General features: G+C 36.8%; 1 protein-coding gene across 2 annotated transcripts in view; it reads left to right on the top strand.

The window, feature by feature from the left end:
- dom (domino helicase) overlaps positions 1–16,070 on the top strand; it is an 896,769-nt gene that overhangs the window by 477,938 nt on the left and 402,761 nt on the right. For both annotated transcript variants that reach the window (XM_090388005.1, XM_090388004.1), the window contains 3 exons: positions 883–1,052; positions 9,295–9,491; positions 13,309–13,423. In XM_090388005.1, the coding sequence (XP_090244131.1) occupies positions 883–1,052; positions 9,295–9,491; positions 13,309–13,423 (482 nt within the window). The remainder of the gene's footprint in view (positions 1–882; positions 1,053–9,294; positions 9,492–13,308; positions 13,424–16,070) is intronic.

The raw sequence follows: 16,070 nt of genomic DNA, 5'->3' as shown, positions 1-16,070 counted from the left end.
TATAAGAGGTCTTAAGGGTTTTTAATATTCCTTGATCAAGCGGTCGAATCAGTGATAAAGATGACTGTGGCACTCCTAATTTTACTGCTATATGCCTTCAAGACATATTGCCTAAGTTTAATTTATTGTACATTTCTATAATTCATAACTTTCACACCTAAGGTCGTTTCTATGGGCTCTTCTGACTGTCCATATTTTTACACTCATATTCACTCTTTTCATTCACTGACTTTTTTGGGGGGGGTGGTAGTAAAAGTTAAAACACAGTAAAAAAAAAAAAAAAAAAAAGATCAATCAAAAACAAAGCACGCGGCACATACAAATTGGAACTAACATGACACACACGTGAGACGAAGTTTAGATATAGAAATTAAAAGTTTCACTGAAGAGGGAAACACATTTTACCATAATAACCTGAAAACACAGAATTACGGCTATCAGTATTATCGCAAATGCAATAAGATCGAGTTTATTACCCATTTATTGCACTAACAGAAATGCTCAATAAACCGGAAACTGCAAATTGTGTTTATTGTTTTATGATTGTGACCTTCAGAAATGTGCTTTAGAAAGATATTAGAGACATTCAAAATTGATTCTTATAACCGAAAATGTGATTAAAAAAAAGAAAAACTATGAAAGTGTAGTGCATTTTATTTGTTTGAATTGGTTCTTCAAAATTTCATTCTGTTAAGTGGCTGATTCTAATAACCAATGATCACTGTAACCGGTGCTTACTTACTTTTGAAACAGTGTGCATAAAAAAATAACACACACGCACACACACACACACACACACGCGCACACACACACACACAGACACACACACACACACATATATATATATATATATATAAAATGCTCTTATGTATGTATTTACAGGGAAACTTCAGACTCTAGACCATCTACTCTGGCAGTTAAAGAGTGGAAGCCATAGGGTGTTAATTTTCACTCAGATGACAAGGATGCTGGATGTTTTTGAACAGTTCCTCAACTATCATGGTCATACTTACCTTAGATTAGATGGAAATACTAGAGTTGATCAAAGACAGGCAAGTTCTTGAATTAAAACTTCATACTAGTTAGTATATAATAACCATTTCTAATTTCACACTGATTTTTACTAAAGAAGACCTACAACCTACTTATAATTTAGTGAGTAGACACTGGGTATGCACATTGTGATATTCAGCCTGTACATAGCTATAGAAAATGTGAAGGCTATTGTGAATTCTCCTGGTTCTAGCTACATGGAGTAATTTATTTTTATTTAATTAATAATTTTGGGTATTCACATAGATGCACTAAACGTAGTTGGAATCATTGTAAATGTTTTTATACTAAAAAGGAAAAATTGTTATGGGGGAAAAATTCTGTTATATTTGCTTTCATCTTATACATCAGTGTTTGTGTGATGAAAATAATATAATGTCATCTTCCCACAATGTAGAGCTAAGTCCTCTTGACATGGGCACTTCTACATGGTGAGGGGGGGGGGAACTTGCCACAGATCCTGCTGGTTAATCATCACTAAGATCCAACACCCGCAGCTTAGATTCCAGGCTAACACCATAAGAATCTGGCACATTGCTGTGCACTGTGGTCCATGGAAACTTGGAAAGAGGGATTCTGGTGGTTGAGGTCCCATCTTCGACATACCACTTTATCCCTCCTTCAACGTGGAGGTCCCTGGACGGCTTGCCCAGGATCAGTCAGCTAGTGGATTTGCCTGCAAGAGTCATCCATAGCATGCCCCTACCCCTAGTGGAACAGAATTCGTCTTTGCAGAAGTATGTGTATATGGGGGCCTTGGATAGCCCTGGCATCCCACTGAACTTAAGCTGTAAGGAGTGACAGCTGTAAAAGGAGTAATTGTACTTAGGGATGGGAACCTAGGCCCACTAGAAACCTAATCCTTACTGTCAACTCTCATTGTCTCCTAATTTAATCAAATTTGGGTACCTGCACTGCTATTGAGATCAACATACTGAATCCTTAAATAGCTTCAAGGCAGAACTAGACACGTTTGGAACAAGTGGATGGGTGAAACGAGAAGGGTTGTTGTTTTTTTTTTTGTTTTTTTTGCTGATGCTATATAAGCTTGCTTTCTTGCATCATGTGCCTTTACTAATGCTAAAATTCTTCCTTTTCAAAGAAGGTTAAATCCAGGACTGCGATTCCCCCCCCTCCCCAAGCTCTTTGGAAGTCCCCAGACAGATCCAGAAAATAATAGCCATATTGAACTTCTTATAGTGGAATTGCCATGGATGCCACTGAAATAATCATGATATCAAGAATCTCTTATGAGCCAGGTTGCTTTTGCTGACAGGACATATATTTAAAGGCAAATGGGTTCCCTTCCTTTCATAATTACAAAATTATGTGTAAGAACAAAGTCTACATTGGAACTGCCATGGAGGAGTTGCCATCCTTGTGGGTAATCACTCTGTTTCAGATTGTACTACTTGTTACCAACAGAGATGGTGGCAACTTACTTGACAGTCAGGTTCCTCCTAACTATTTGCCACATTGGAACGTTATGCCTGTCTCCTCTCTCTTTTTGTAATTTTTCCTACGCATGAGGGAAAAAAAAAGTGAACAAATAATTCTATTTACATGTTTGTTGAACATTTCTTTTTTGCTTCAATCAAATTCAGCAAGCATATTTGCAAGTGCTGCATAAGCCTTTAGGGAAGTTCCGACTTACGTAGAGTTCTGTGGAACACAACCCTTACATAAGTTGGGGAGTGCCTGTACTACAGTATTTATTGAACAGTATACTGAGAGAACCAAAAGGCCATATGAAATTTAATAAGAATGTAGAATATAGGTATTCACAGTAAAAGTATACCTTTTGTGCCATAAGTCCAAATACTTAAGTAATCTAAGTTCGTCTTCAGTGTTATACCCTATAAGTAAACACATAATTAATAATAAAATAAAATTAAATAATATAATAATAAAAATGAAATTCAGTAAATATACAAATAAAAATAAGTGTAAATGGACAATAAGTGGAAAATAAGTGCAAATTATTGATAAAAAGATACATTGAATGGTACGTTGATGAGGGCTAGCACCACTCAATACATCCTTTCAATAATTGGCTAGAGCTATCTGTTTCTGTTTGCCATTTTCCAGTTTGTCTGGGTCCAAATGCTCTTAAATTATAGCAGCAATCTGGCAGGTTAACAGCTAGCCCAAATAAATCAAAAATAAAGAAAGAAAGAAAGTGAGTACAGCTATAAATTACATGAGTTTTTTTACTGGTGAAAAATAATTAGTGAAAAGGAAAGGCTCTTGCCGAATTAAGGCGAAAAGGAAAGGCTCTTGCCGAATTAAGGCGAAAAGGAAGACGAGTAAGGATAGCAATAGCACCTTCGAGGGAAATTCAGGTGCTATTGCTATCCTTATTCTTCACTTTAATTATGTTATTCTGCCAGATTGCTGCTATAATTTAAGAGCATTTGGATCTAGACAACCTAGCAAACAGAAACAGATAACCCTCATCAACATTCCATTCAATGTATACTTTTATCAATAATTTGCTTCACATCATTTTGTTATTATATTATTTTATTTTATTATTAATTATATGTTTAATTATAGGGTATAACACTGAAGACTAACTTAGGTTACTTAAGTATTTGGCTTTATGGCACAAAGGGTATACTTTTACTCTGAATACTTATTAAATTGGCCCCGGGTGCCAAGCGAATCTTGAGGCCAAGCGATCTTCCCTGCGAATTCTACTGCAATTATATTAGAGAAATAAGCTTTTCACTTTGAGTTCACACGTTTTTTCTTCCGTTATTCAAATATATAATAAAAGTTCTCTTTCTTAAAGCATAAGGAAGAAGTTTCAGAAAGGAAAATAACATTTCTTAATTTTTCTGTGTACTAACCTTCTATTTTACTCGCTTGGTCACTTGGTGGCACTACTCCTGCCTCCCCGTGGTGGGGCTGGACCTGGGTGAAAAGACATCACCCAGGACTAAAAGGAGTTGAAAATGGACCAAAAAACTAACAACACAAGATTGGAGAAAGTTAACTCCAATAAATGTGACGACTTACAGCTGAACATGTCTCAGGCTAAGAGAATGAAAATAAACAGCTCTCAGCCTACTGTCCCTTTTTTTTTACTGATACATTCGTTATCATCACAACCCGTTGGGAAATTATCCCCTTTCTTAGTTCAGAAGACTATAGAGTCCAATGTTGGATCACCAAAAATGATAAAACGATTACAATCAGGTGATCTCTTAGTAGAAACCTCATTAAGTCATCAATCAGAAAAATTGCTACAAATGAAAACTTTTGCAGGACTACCGGTCGAAATTACCCCACATAATTCCCTGAATACATCGAAAGGTGTTATTACCGAATGGGACCTTTTGACTGTTTCAGAGGAAGAACTAATGAGCGAGCTAACAGAACAAGTGATACATGTTAGGAGGATAATGATGAAGAAAGACGGAATTCTCATTCCAACCTGATCAGTAATTTTCACCTTTAACAATCCTTCTCTTCCCCATTCAGTTAAGCAGGATATTTAAATTGCAAAATCCGACCATATATACCAAATCAAATAATGTGTTACAACTGTCAGCGATATGGATACTCTCAGGCGACATGTTGCAGTGATCACATCTGTCCACTCTGTGGATCAAAAGACCACATCAAGCAAACTGCACATACGCTACACCCAATTGTCACGAAAATCATCCTGCTTTTTCGAAGACATGCGAAATGTGCGTATTGGGAAAGCAAATTCAAAAATACAAAGTAGAAAATACAAAGTGTCTTATCCGGAAGCAAGAAAACAGATACTTGCAACCAAACCTTCACTTTCCTATGCTTCAGCAGTGAAACAACAGAAAACTATAGCCACTCAAACGGAAGTAGCAATACCTCTAAATCAAATTATAGACTGGAGTAAAGTAATATTGATGACAAAATCAGTTTCACAAGAAACATCCAGTACTAAAAGAGCAGGATACTTCCGTGCCTAGAAAGCAGAAATCAGAAGTAACATCTTCAAAAACAAAGCAAACATCATCTAGTAAACTGTGTGAACAGAAACAAACAAACATAGACGAAATGGATACTGATGAACAGAGAGAGAGTGTACTAGAACTACAACCTGCAGAAGATATTAATACACCTCGTCCTAATTTTCTGAAGAAAGATAGACCCAAATATGATAAACGGAAAAACTCAAAAGCGCAGTCAGATTCAGCAAATCGTCCCGAGACCTAAATAATGCAACATATTATTATACAATGGACCTGTCGTGGTTTACGTGGAAAATTGGATGAAATAAAAGATATTATTCAGCAGTATAAACCGGCTTGCATTTGCCTTCAGGAGACCCATCTAACACATCAATCTTCACCCACATTTCAAAATTATACACTTTTCCGGTGAGACAGGAATGATAACAGAACTGCCGAAGGAGGAGTGGCAATTTTGGTGAATACTCATATACCAGCTAAGCAAACAACATTAAGAACCAACTTAGAGGCAGTAGCAGTAAGAATAGCCATCGGAATTTCTCTCACAATCTTGTCCATTTATCTTCCACCAAATATCCCTCTCTCCAGATCGGAATTAAATGATCTTACTATGCAGCTCCACCCTCCCTACTGCCTTATGGGAGATATGAATGCCCATCATCATTTGTGGGGATCTACTCACACAGACAGTAGAGGTAACATAATCAAAACTTTCATAGATGATCAACAACTGAATTTACTGAATACAGGATCTCACACTTATATCAGTTTGGTTACAGGTATCACCTCTGCAATAGACTTAACAATATGTTCTCCATCAATTTATCCTAGTATAGAATGGTTCGTGTTGAATGATCCTTACAACAGTGATCATTTTCCGATAGTATGTTCCATACAGACACAATCAACTCTTACAGAAGGAACCAGAACAGTATGGAATTTTAAAAAAGCTAATTGGAGTAATTATATGCAATTAATCAAACTGGATAAGCAATTAATAGAAACCCTGCCAATAGATGATGCTGTCTTATATATCAACGATCAACTGCTAGAAGCTTCCAAAGCTACAATACCTCAAATAAGTAAGGCAAGGCAAGGCAGGCACGGTACAACTCTTGGTGAAATGCAGAATGTGCAACAGCAAAAACAAAACAAAATCGTGCATGAAATAGGTTCCGTCAATATCCAACTACTGCCAATTTAATTGCATATAAAAAAGCCAAAGCTGAAGCGAGGAGAATTCAGAAAAAAGCAAAGAAAAAGTCTGGGATCGTGTTCGCTTCCTCACTTACTAGGAACTCGAATCCTGGTCTGGTGTGGAAAAAAATTCGGATTTTAAGTGGAAGATATCCAATCACACAATCTCCAATCTTCCATTGGAAAGGGCAGGATATTTTTCATACAGACCAGATATCAGAAATTTTGGCTGACTCTTTTGCTTCCATATCAGCAGTTACAATCTACAGCACTGACTTTCAAAAATATAAAGAGCAAGCTGAACGGAGTAAATTTGAATTTCTCTACCAAGATATCTCATTCCTATAATCTACCATTTCTAAAAGAGGAATTACTTACAACCATTACAAAATTACCTAATAGCGCACCAGGTCCCGATGTCATTTATTATACTATGAGACAACACCTAAACTCTGATTGTCTGGAAATCCTGCTAGCTCTATATAATAGAATTTTTCTGAACAACCTGTATCCATCCATATGGTGGCATGCAATTGTCCTTGTATTTCCCAAACCCGGAAAAGATCCTTCCTATACATATAATTATCGCCTGATTTCACTGACCAGCTGCTTAGGAAAAATCCTTGAACGAATGGTGCATAATAGACTTACGTGGTTGCTGGGAAAAGAGAATGTTTTATCGCCCCACCAATTTGGATTTAGGAAAAATAGATCAACACTTGACCTACATGTCAAAGTGGAAACAAATATTAGAAACTCATTTATAAGAAAGCAGCATATGGTGATGGTAAATCTAGATCTTGAAAAAGCCTTTGACACAACATGGAGATTCGGAATTCTACGAGATCTATTTCAATTAGGATACAGAGGACAACTTCCACAATTTATAGAAAAATTTCTTGCCGACAGAACATTTCAGGTACGATATAAAGGCTGTTTATCTACAATCTATATACAACAGGAAGGGGTTCCCCAGGGCTCAGTATTAAGTGCAACCCTGTTTGCACTGTGGGTGAACAATATCACAAAGGTTATACCCCCCACCATTGGAAATATATATGTATGCAGATGATCTTTCCATTTCATTTCAATCACAAAGCATGAACACAATTGAACGACAGCTGCAATTATCCATAAACAAAATAGAAGCATGGACTCAAAATAATGGATATAGAATATCTGAGAAAAAATCAGTTGTTATACACTTCTGTAAAATGCGTGGTCTTCATCCTGAACCGGTCTTATACTTAAATAAAATTGCTCTACCTGTTGTTCAAAATTTCTCCTTTTTGGGCTTAACAATAGATAGAAAACTAAACTTTCATGAACATATACTAAGACTTCGAACTAGTTGCCTCTTAAAACTTGCGCACAGTATCTTCAATGGCCTTGGGAGCCGACAAGTCCACATTATTACTATTATATAAAACTTTGATTAGATCTCGTTTAGATTATGGATCTCCTGTATATGCTTCAGCAAGAAGGAGCATCTTACGTCGCCTAGATACCATTCACCATAATGCTTCGGAACCCCCGCACATCTTCGACGAGATTATCTACTGTGCATGTATGCTGCAAAAATATACAGTCAACCATCACATCCAAATTTGTCCATTATTCACAATCCACCATGGATGAGTAATTATGATTGCAAGCCAAATGAAAATAAACCAGTAGGACTGCGCCTCAGACACTTAGCTCAAGTTTGAGAAATACATTTCCAGCACATTTCTGCAGTAGATGTAAATTCAGAACCTCCTTGGATTCCGACTGTGCCTTTATCCATATCACATCTTACAAGCAGGAATAAAAGAGAGATCTCTCCAGTCGTTATACAGAAGCTTCATGCACTGCACAGTTTTGAAAATAGAAACAGTCATCAGATTTACACGGATGGTTCAAAATCAAACAACTCAGTAGGTGCCGCAGTAGTTTTACCGGAATATATTATATCTGTCTCCTTGCCTCACGTTTGCAGTATTTTCACAGCAGAATTATATGCTATTAAACTAGCACTGGATGATATTACCCAGCATCAACTTCTACCTGTTCTAATCTATACTGACTCCCTTAGTGCAGTGCAGTAGCAGCTTTACAGAACAGCAAACATTCCTCAAATTCCTTGATTCAGCATATCAAAAAACAACTCGGAGTTTTGCATAAAGCAAGAAAACAAGTGTCTATCTGTTGGATTCCCAGCCATGCTGGAATTCTAGAAAATAATCATGCAGACCAAGCCACAAAAAATTCAGATCTTAATATACAAGATAACTTTCAGTTTGTACCATTTACAGATTATAGGGATGTATTTCGTACCAAATATACTTCCATCTGGAAACAACTTTGGAGGGACCAATCGTGCAATAAACTTTGCAGAATAAAAAAGATCTATGTTTGTGGCGATCTAGCTCACGTACAAATAGACAGGAGGAAGTTATATTAACAAGACTGCACATTGGACATACCTTCCTCACTCACAAACATTTACTTTTAAGAGAAGATCCACAGCTCTGCTCTGTCTGTCAGATACAACTTACAGTAAGGCATATCCTGATTGATTGTCCATTCTATTCAGCCGTTCGAGCCACATCCTTCCATTCATTAGCAAACTTGCAAGCTCCTCTAACCCTCTCTCATGTACTTGATGACAAAGCAAACCTAAGTGAGCTCTTTATATATATTAAACATCTAGGAATAATAAATACACTCTGATATATCCATCCTAAATCATTAAAATGAACGTAATGATGCTGACAGACACATACTGGCCACAGTTGCCCTTGTGTCGTGAAACTTTCATACCAACAACAACAAAAACTTATTAAATTCTTATTAAATTTCATAGGGCCTTGGCATACTGTTCAATAAATACTGTAGTATATATTTTACAGACTGATGTAATGTTTAATCAACCATCTAATGGCATTAATCTGATCTGAGACTTTTTCTAATTTTCTATTTTTTCTTACCTTTCTATTTATTTTATTTTTAGCATTCTACATTTATTATCACTTATTTCAGAAATGTTTATATATATATAAAGTCTGTGTGTGCATATGCTATATAAAATATTACTTTTCAGGCACTTATGGAACGCTTCAATGCTGATAAACGTATATTCTGCTTCATATTATCTACTCGTTCTGGGGGCATTGGTGTGAACCTCACAGGAGCTGATACTGTGATCTTCTATGACAGTGACTGGAATCCAACCATGGATGCTCAAGCACAAGACAGGTGTCACCGAATAGGTCAAACAAGAGATGTTCATATATATAGGTAAATGAATCAGTTTATTTTCTTACTGATGTAAAAGTGGTTATAAAAATTGTCTTCCGAGTTTAATTACATGTACACTGAAAAGTTTATTGGGAATGTTCCCACCCTCTTTAAGAAAAGGAAATACTAGTTTGTGCTTATGTAATTCATCAGAAAAATCCCATTTTGTGGAAGACCAAAAGAATAAGGATTCATAAGAAGCTAGCTTCATAAAACCTATTTTAAGTAGAAACATTAATTCTTTTGCAATAAGTTAAATGTGCGGTCCAGATCAAAAATAGTTTAAGAAATGATCAAACTAAATTTTATTCCAGAATTATAGTCAGTTATATCCTTCTCCTAAATTTATTTTTCAATTTCAACGTTCCCATGAGTAAATTTGTTGGTTCAGTTGATAGGACTCATTATCTTAACTAAAAAATTTGTTGTGCCATTTGTTTTACCTTCAGGAGTAAGGAATGATGGTCGTTTCAATCCTTAATATATTGCACATTAAAAGTTGACTAAGGTATGTCACTTAAAAATGGTGGATGGCTGAATTCTTACAGTGTGTACGGTGACTTCTTAATTTATGCAAGGATTACATTCCAGAACATCTTGTGCAATAATTGCCAAAAAATGTGATAATAGGCCTATTCGAGTGACTCTCACATCTAGCTAAGTTAACCTGAATCGTACATACCATTTGTTTTGTTTTCTTTGGTTAGTAGATGACTGGGCACTCTAAAGAAAATGATGAGCAACCAAAGAGATTCATTCATCTTTATTATTATTTTTTTATTTATTTATTTTTTTTTTTTCCTACAGTAAGAAAAATTATGTTCACTATAACCAACATATAGCCACCAAGTTCTGGTGTAACTTTACATTGCACTTTAGAGCTTCATTCATGATTAGGGTCTTCATCAGCTAACAGATTTAGGCTTTCGTCTATAAAGATTTAATGCTTTCAATATTCCTTTCACTCTCAGGCTCCATTCTTCTTTAACCTCTGGGCTTTTGATTGCTGCTGCCTCCTTCTCTTGAATGTGATACTGCATACAGATCTGCATTTGTCAATTCTTGATGGTGCAAATCAATTAAATCATTGACATGAGTTACCACACTTCAGTGAACCCTATCTTTTTAGCGAGTTTCATGTATTTGCCTTTAGTTTGTGCATAATCTTCATCAATATCAGAGCCTTTGAAGGAATTGCTAAGATCTGGACATAACTTGTGCAATAAACTTTGAATACATTTATGTGGAACATCACACCATGCAGCATCAATGAATTTTAAAGCCTTCTTTCATATTGGAGGCTCACCAGTATTGCTGCATACTCATCTGTTTGTGGTCTGGTCTTGTCAATTAGATCAGCGAATGCACTTTAAATACTGAGCTTTAAAAGATTTAATCACATGTTGATCCATAAGCTGGAGTACCGAGATTATATTATAATCTTCATATTGGAACAGATATCAACAATACTGGGTGGATGACTTGTGTCATTATCAAGAATAAGTAAGATGTTGAATGGAATTCCTTCTGTTTTGCAATACACTTCCAATTCTGGTCGTAACTGAGATCCAAGATAACTTCTGAAAATAACAGCAGTCATCCACCCTTTGGGGTTTGAGTACTAGTACACGGGCATGTATGACCTGTCGTAACCTTTAAGGGCACAAGGGTTTTGATAGTGGTAAATGAACACAAGTTTCAGTTTATGACCCTCAATTATTAGACCCTCCATATCAGACCAGATTATGACCCATCAGACAGAAGTGTTAGCTGATCTTTTGCCGCCTTAAAGCCAGGTGCAGTCTTTTTTAGCAATGGAAACATAAGCACGATCAGTTTTTTTTTTTTTTTTTTTTCTGAGTATAAACCTGTTTCGTTGAGGTTGGATATCTGTTTGGGTATGTGCTGGGGGGGGGTGCGCTTTCTGTAAATAAAGTTGCCTCACATTATTTTAAATTTGCATAACTTAAAAACGCTTAAAGTAAAAAATTACTGCAATATGAAAAGAGTATACTAGTAACTTTTACATTCAAGAGAATGTACAGATCAGTATAGTAAAATTTATTTTAACATGTAACTTTGAATCACTCAAAGTTAAAATTGCTAAAGCTAGACAAATTTAATTAAAATGTTTAATTTTAAAAAAAGTATTACAATTGAAGATATAATTAATATACACTTGAGTCCTAGCACTCTCTACTGTCCTGCTGTAATGTAAATCACCAGTGACAAAAAACAAGTTCAGCCAGAAGAAGGAGAAGGGGAGGATCAGCATTGGAATTCTCTCTCTATTCCTTCACCCATCAGTGGACTTAAATATGGTTCTGGAATCCATTGCCCTATTCCATCCTTCTTCTGTGCATGCTATGAGTATTGGTATTAGTATAGCCGTGTAGTGCAAGGAAACCACAGCCTTTGCTGCATTGGCCAAATAAAATTTTAAAAAAAGTAGATAAGAAAATACAAATTGTGGAGTTTCCTTTTTGTGTAGGTAACTATCCAGTTGATCTATGAATTTCTTCAAACTGTCAGAAAATTTCTTATCTGCCTGTGTTATAACTCCAGTCCTCTTCGTTTACTGTTTTTAATTCAACCGTACCAGGTGTATAATTTATTTGAGAGTTGCTACTCCCCAAGAGTAAGCCCTTGCATTTTGATGTTTTAAAACATAGCTGCCATTTTTCTAACTGTTCTTACAGCCTGTTCAATTCATCCTGAAGGAATGCTGCTTGACACTGATCATTGATGACTCTCCACTCTTTTTGTTACATGCAAGTTTTAACATCAAGCCCTTTATTCCTTCATCAATGTCATTTTTGAAAATTAGAAACAATAGTGTCCAAGGACCGATCCTAGGGGAACTCTACTGCTGATGTTCACCAATCTAAAGAATGTACATTGATCATAACCCTCTACCGTCTGCTGTGCAGCCACCCTGAAATCCATCTTAGAATCTTTCCATTAATTCTAGCATGTTCTAGCTTATACAGTAACCTCTCGTGAGGGACTGAGTCAAATGCCTTTCCAAAATCCAAATAAACTAAGCTGCATTTGTTCTCTACATCCAGCTCCATCCAGAAACTTTGCTATCAGGGATAAGGAGGTGATTAGCCCTTTGTAAAGACCATCGTTAGTTTGCGTCTTGAGTATTATATATAGGTCAGGAGGCTTCAATTTAGGAAGGATGTAGATCTGCTGGAATAGGTGCGAAGAGCAACCAGATGGTTTAAAGGAAGGAACGGGTACTCTTAGGGCTTCTGTTCGGCAGGTCTTGAATGGATTGAGTAAGCTGATTGTGAATGGCATCTACCTCTTGCTGAGTCTATACTCAAGGGAGCATAAATTTAAGTTGTGGTTCCTGGAAAGATGTGAGGAAGTTTACCTTCAACCTCTCACTGGTTGAGGGCAAACTTTCACAGAGAAATTCTTCAACAGTATCTCTCTCTCTCTCTCTCTCTCTCTCTCTCTCTCTCTCTCTGTGTGTGTGTGTGTGTGTGTGTGTGTGTGTGTGTGTGTGTGTGTGTGTGTGTGTGTGTGTGTGTGTGTGTGTGTGTGTGTGTGTGTGTGTGTTGCTGATGCTATTTATTCTTGCTTTCTTACATCTTTGTTACTACTACAAGCACTTTGTCATCTGAGCCTCTGTGTTTAACGTATCATGCCAGGTGTCATTTGTCACTCACCAAGTTCCTTTCTCATGTTTATTGCAATATACCAGTGATGAATAGAAGGTAATCGTGCATTTATTACTTGATTTGTTTTTACAATTTACAACCTGTAAAGGACCTTCATTTTAAATAAGATTTATTTTTTCTTCCAGGTTAATTAGTGAAAGAACTGTCGAAGAAAACATTTTGAAGAAAGCTAATCAGAAGAGATTACTTGGTGATCTAGCAATTGAAGGTGGTAACTTTACAACAGCTTTCTTTAAAAAGGTAGTTTTCCCTTCTTTAGATATTTTCTGTTTAATATCTTGACTTTGTACTGTATGAAATAAAACAGTTCTCTGAATTCTCTCTTTTTTTTCTGAAGGCAATAATATTTTTTTTTTTTTTTTTTTTATGTAAACCCCAAACACGAGAGGTATTAGAATCTATAGTACTTAGTACTGTGCTTGGGTTGGAGGTTGAGAAGATGAAAGAAGATATTTGTTGACATTGGACTTGAACTTCTGTAGACTGTAATTTTCAGGAAATACATATGAAGGAAGGTTGTTCCAGAAAACGGCAGTTGAATGAATAAACGAGAAAGATGAAAAGTTGGTTCTGTGAGTTTGAAGTTGGACAGTAAATGGATGTTGGCTGGTGGCTGCATGTGTTCGGACTGTTTTGAAAGAGAGAGTGGGAATTATAGAAGCCAATTCAGAAGAACAGTGCCCATGGAAATATCTGTAGAAGAGGCATGCAGCAGAAACAGTATGTCTATGCGACAGCGGGTGGAGAGACTGTTAGAGATGAATCATTAATTAACCTAACTGCCCTCTTCTGAATGGAATCAAGCAGCCCACAATGGTGCTGCCAAACCCGATGGAATCTATTACGTCATGCTACAACATCTTGACGACAAAGCTTTGCGTCTCCTGCTCTTTTACAATCGAATTTTTCTAGAAAATGTCTATCCAACTTCTTGGCATCATTCTACTGTTTTGGCATTCCTAAAACCTGGAAAAGATCCAACCAATCCCCATAGCTATAGACCAATATCCCTCTCAAGTTGCCTCAGCAAAATTCTAGAAAAAATTGTCCACTGTAGACTCGTCTGGATCATTGAGTCAGAACAGTTAATGAGCAATAGCAATGAGCAAAAGTATGGCTTTCGTCAAAACAGGTCATGCCTGGACCTTATGGTTAAGGCTGAATTTGCCATTCGTAATGCTTTTGTCAAACATGAACATCTAGTAATGGTTTCAATAGACATAGAGAAGGCTTTTGATACCAGCTGGCGGTATGGCATACTAAGAGCCCTTTACTCTCTTGGTCTGCGGGACAACCTTCCTATATTTATAAAGCATTTTCTACACACTAGATCGTTTCAAGTTCGATACCAACATGCCCTCTCTGCAACTTACATTCAGGAAGAAGGTGTTCCACAGGGATCTGTACTGAGTGCCACTCTTTTTGCCCTAAGAATAGATTCTATCACTAAACAACTTCCAAATACTGTAGAAACTTACCTTTATGCGGATGACGTTTCCATCTCCTGTCATTCCCAAAATATGAGATCTATCGAACGACAGCTTCAGATATCATTAAATAAAATACAGCAATGGGCCAGCCTTAACGGCTATAGGCTATCACAGCAGAAAACAGTTGCTATCCATTTTTGTAGACAATGCAAATTTCATCTGGATCCTGAACTTCACATCTCTAATATTTCCATCCCAGTCACTAGGAACATTAGATTTCTAGGTTTAATCATGGACAACAAGCTAAATTTCTTAGAGCACATTAAAAAAGTACGTACTGCCTGCTTAAAAAAGATAAACATACTCAGAGCTTTATCTGCACAAACGTGGGGTGCAGATCATACCTGGCTTCTTCGATTATACAGGGCATTAATCAGATCCCGTCTTGATTATGGAGCTCCCATTTATGACTCTGCCAGAAAGAGCACATTACGCTGGCTTGATCCAGTACAACACAGTGCACTGAGGATTGCACTTGGGGCATTCAGAACATCGCTAGCACATAGCCTTTACATTGATGCTCATGAGCCGCCACTATCTTTACCTGGGAAATTGCTAAAGTATTCTGTCAAGATACAAAGTTGTGCCTCGCATCCCATTCAGCCATATCTTTTCAATCCACCATTTGAAATCTGTACAGAAATAAACCTAGCATAGTAAAACCAGCTGGTCATCGCCTTCTTGAACTGCTGCAGGTTTGGAATATATCCATCCATTCCGTACAACAAGTAGCCACTTGTACCCAACCACCATGGGTTCAAACTCCTATGCCGACCTGTGACACTTACCTCTGTCAGTGGGGAAAGAATATTTTGCAATCATCAAATATCAGACAAGTTCATGCTGTTCACACTCAAAAGTATATTGATTTTTTACCAATATACACAGATGGCTCTAAATCCAATTCAAAAGTTGGAGCAGCTGCAGTGTTTCCGAATATAATTGTATCAGCAGCCCTTCCTCCTGAATTCAGTATCTTCTTAGCTGAATTATTTGCAATTAAACTAGCTTTAAAAAATCTCCCTCTTGACTGCTCATTAAAATCAGTAATTTACACAGATTTCCTCAGCTCAATCAAGGCTTTGTGTAGTTCCTCAGATAAATTTCACCCTGTTATAAATGAAATTAGAAAATTATTACTAAAGATTAAAGAACGTCACCAACTGGTCGCCTTCTGCTGGATACCAGCACATTCTGGTATTTTAGGCAATGAACAGGCTGATAAAGCTGCAAAAAACCCAACCAGCTTAGATTTAACCAATACCCCTGTTCCAGCCTCAGACTATGCACTAATGATTCATGCTGCATGCCTATCAGAATGGACAGCACTATGGCATTCCCAAACGAATAATAAACTCTTTCAGATTAAACAGGTTCCGAAAATCTGGCTCTCCAGT

This window comes from Mastigoproctus giganteus, chromosome 13 (genome assembly GCF_048544385.1).
Source record: "Mastigoproctus giganteus isolate SK-2022 chromosome 13, ASM4854438v1, whole genome shotgun sequence".
NCBI classification, from domain to species: Eukaryota; Metazoa; Arthropoda; class Arachnida; order Uropygi; family Thelyphonidae; genus Mastigoproctus; species Mastigoproctus giganteus.
The sequence above is the reverse complement of the archived record's forward strand: the minus strand, read 5'-3'. Positions and strand labels throughout refer to the sequence as shown.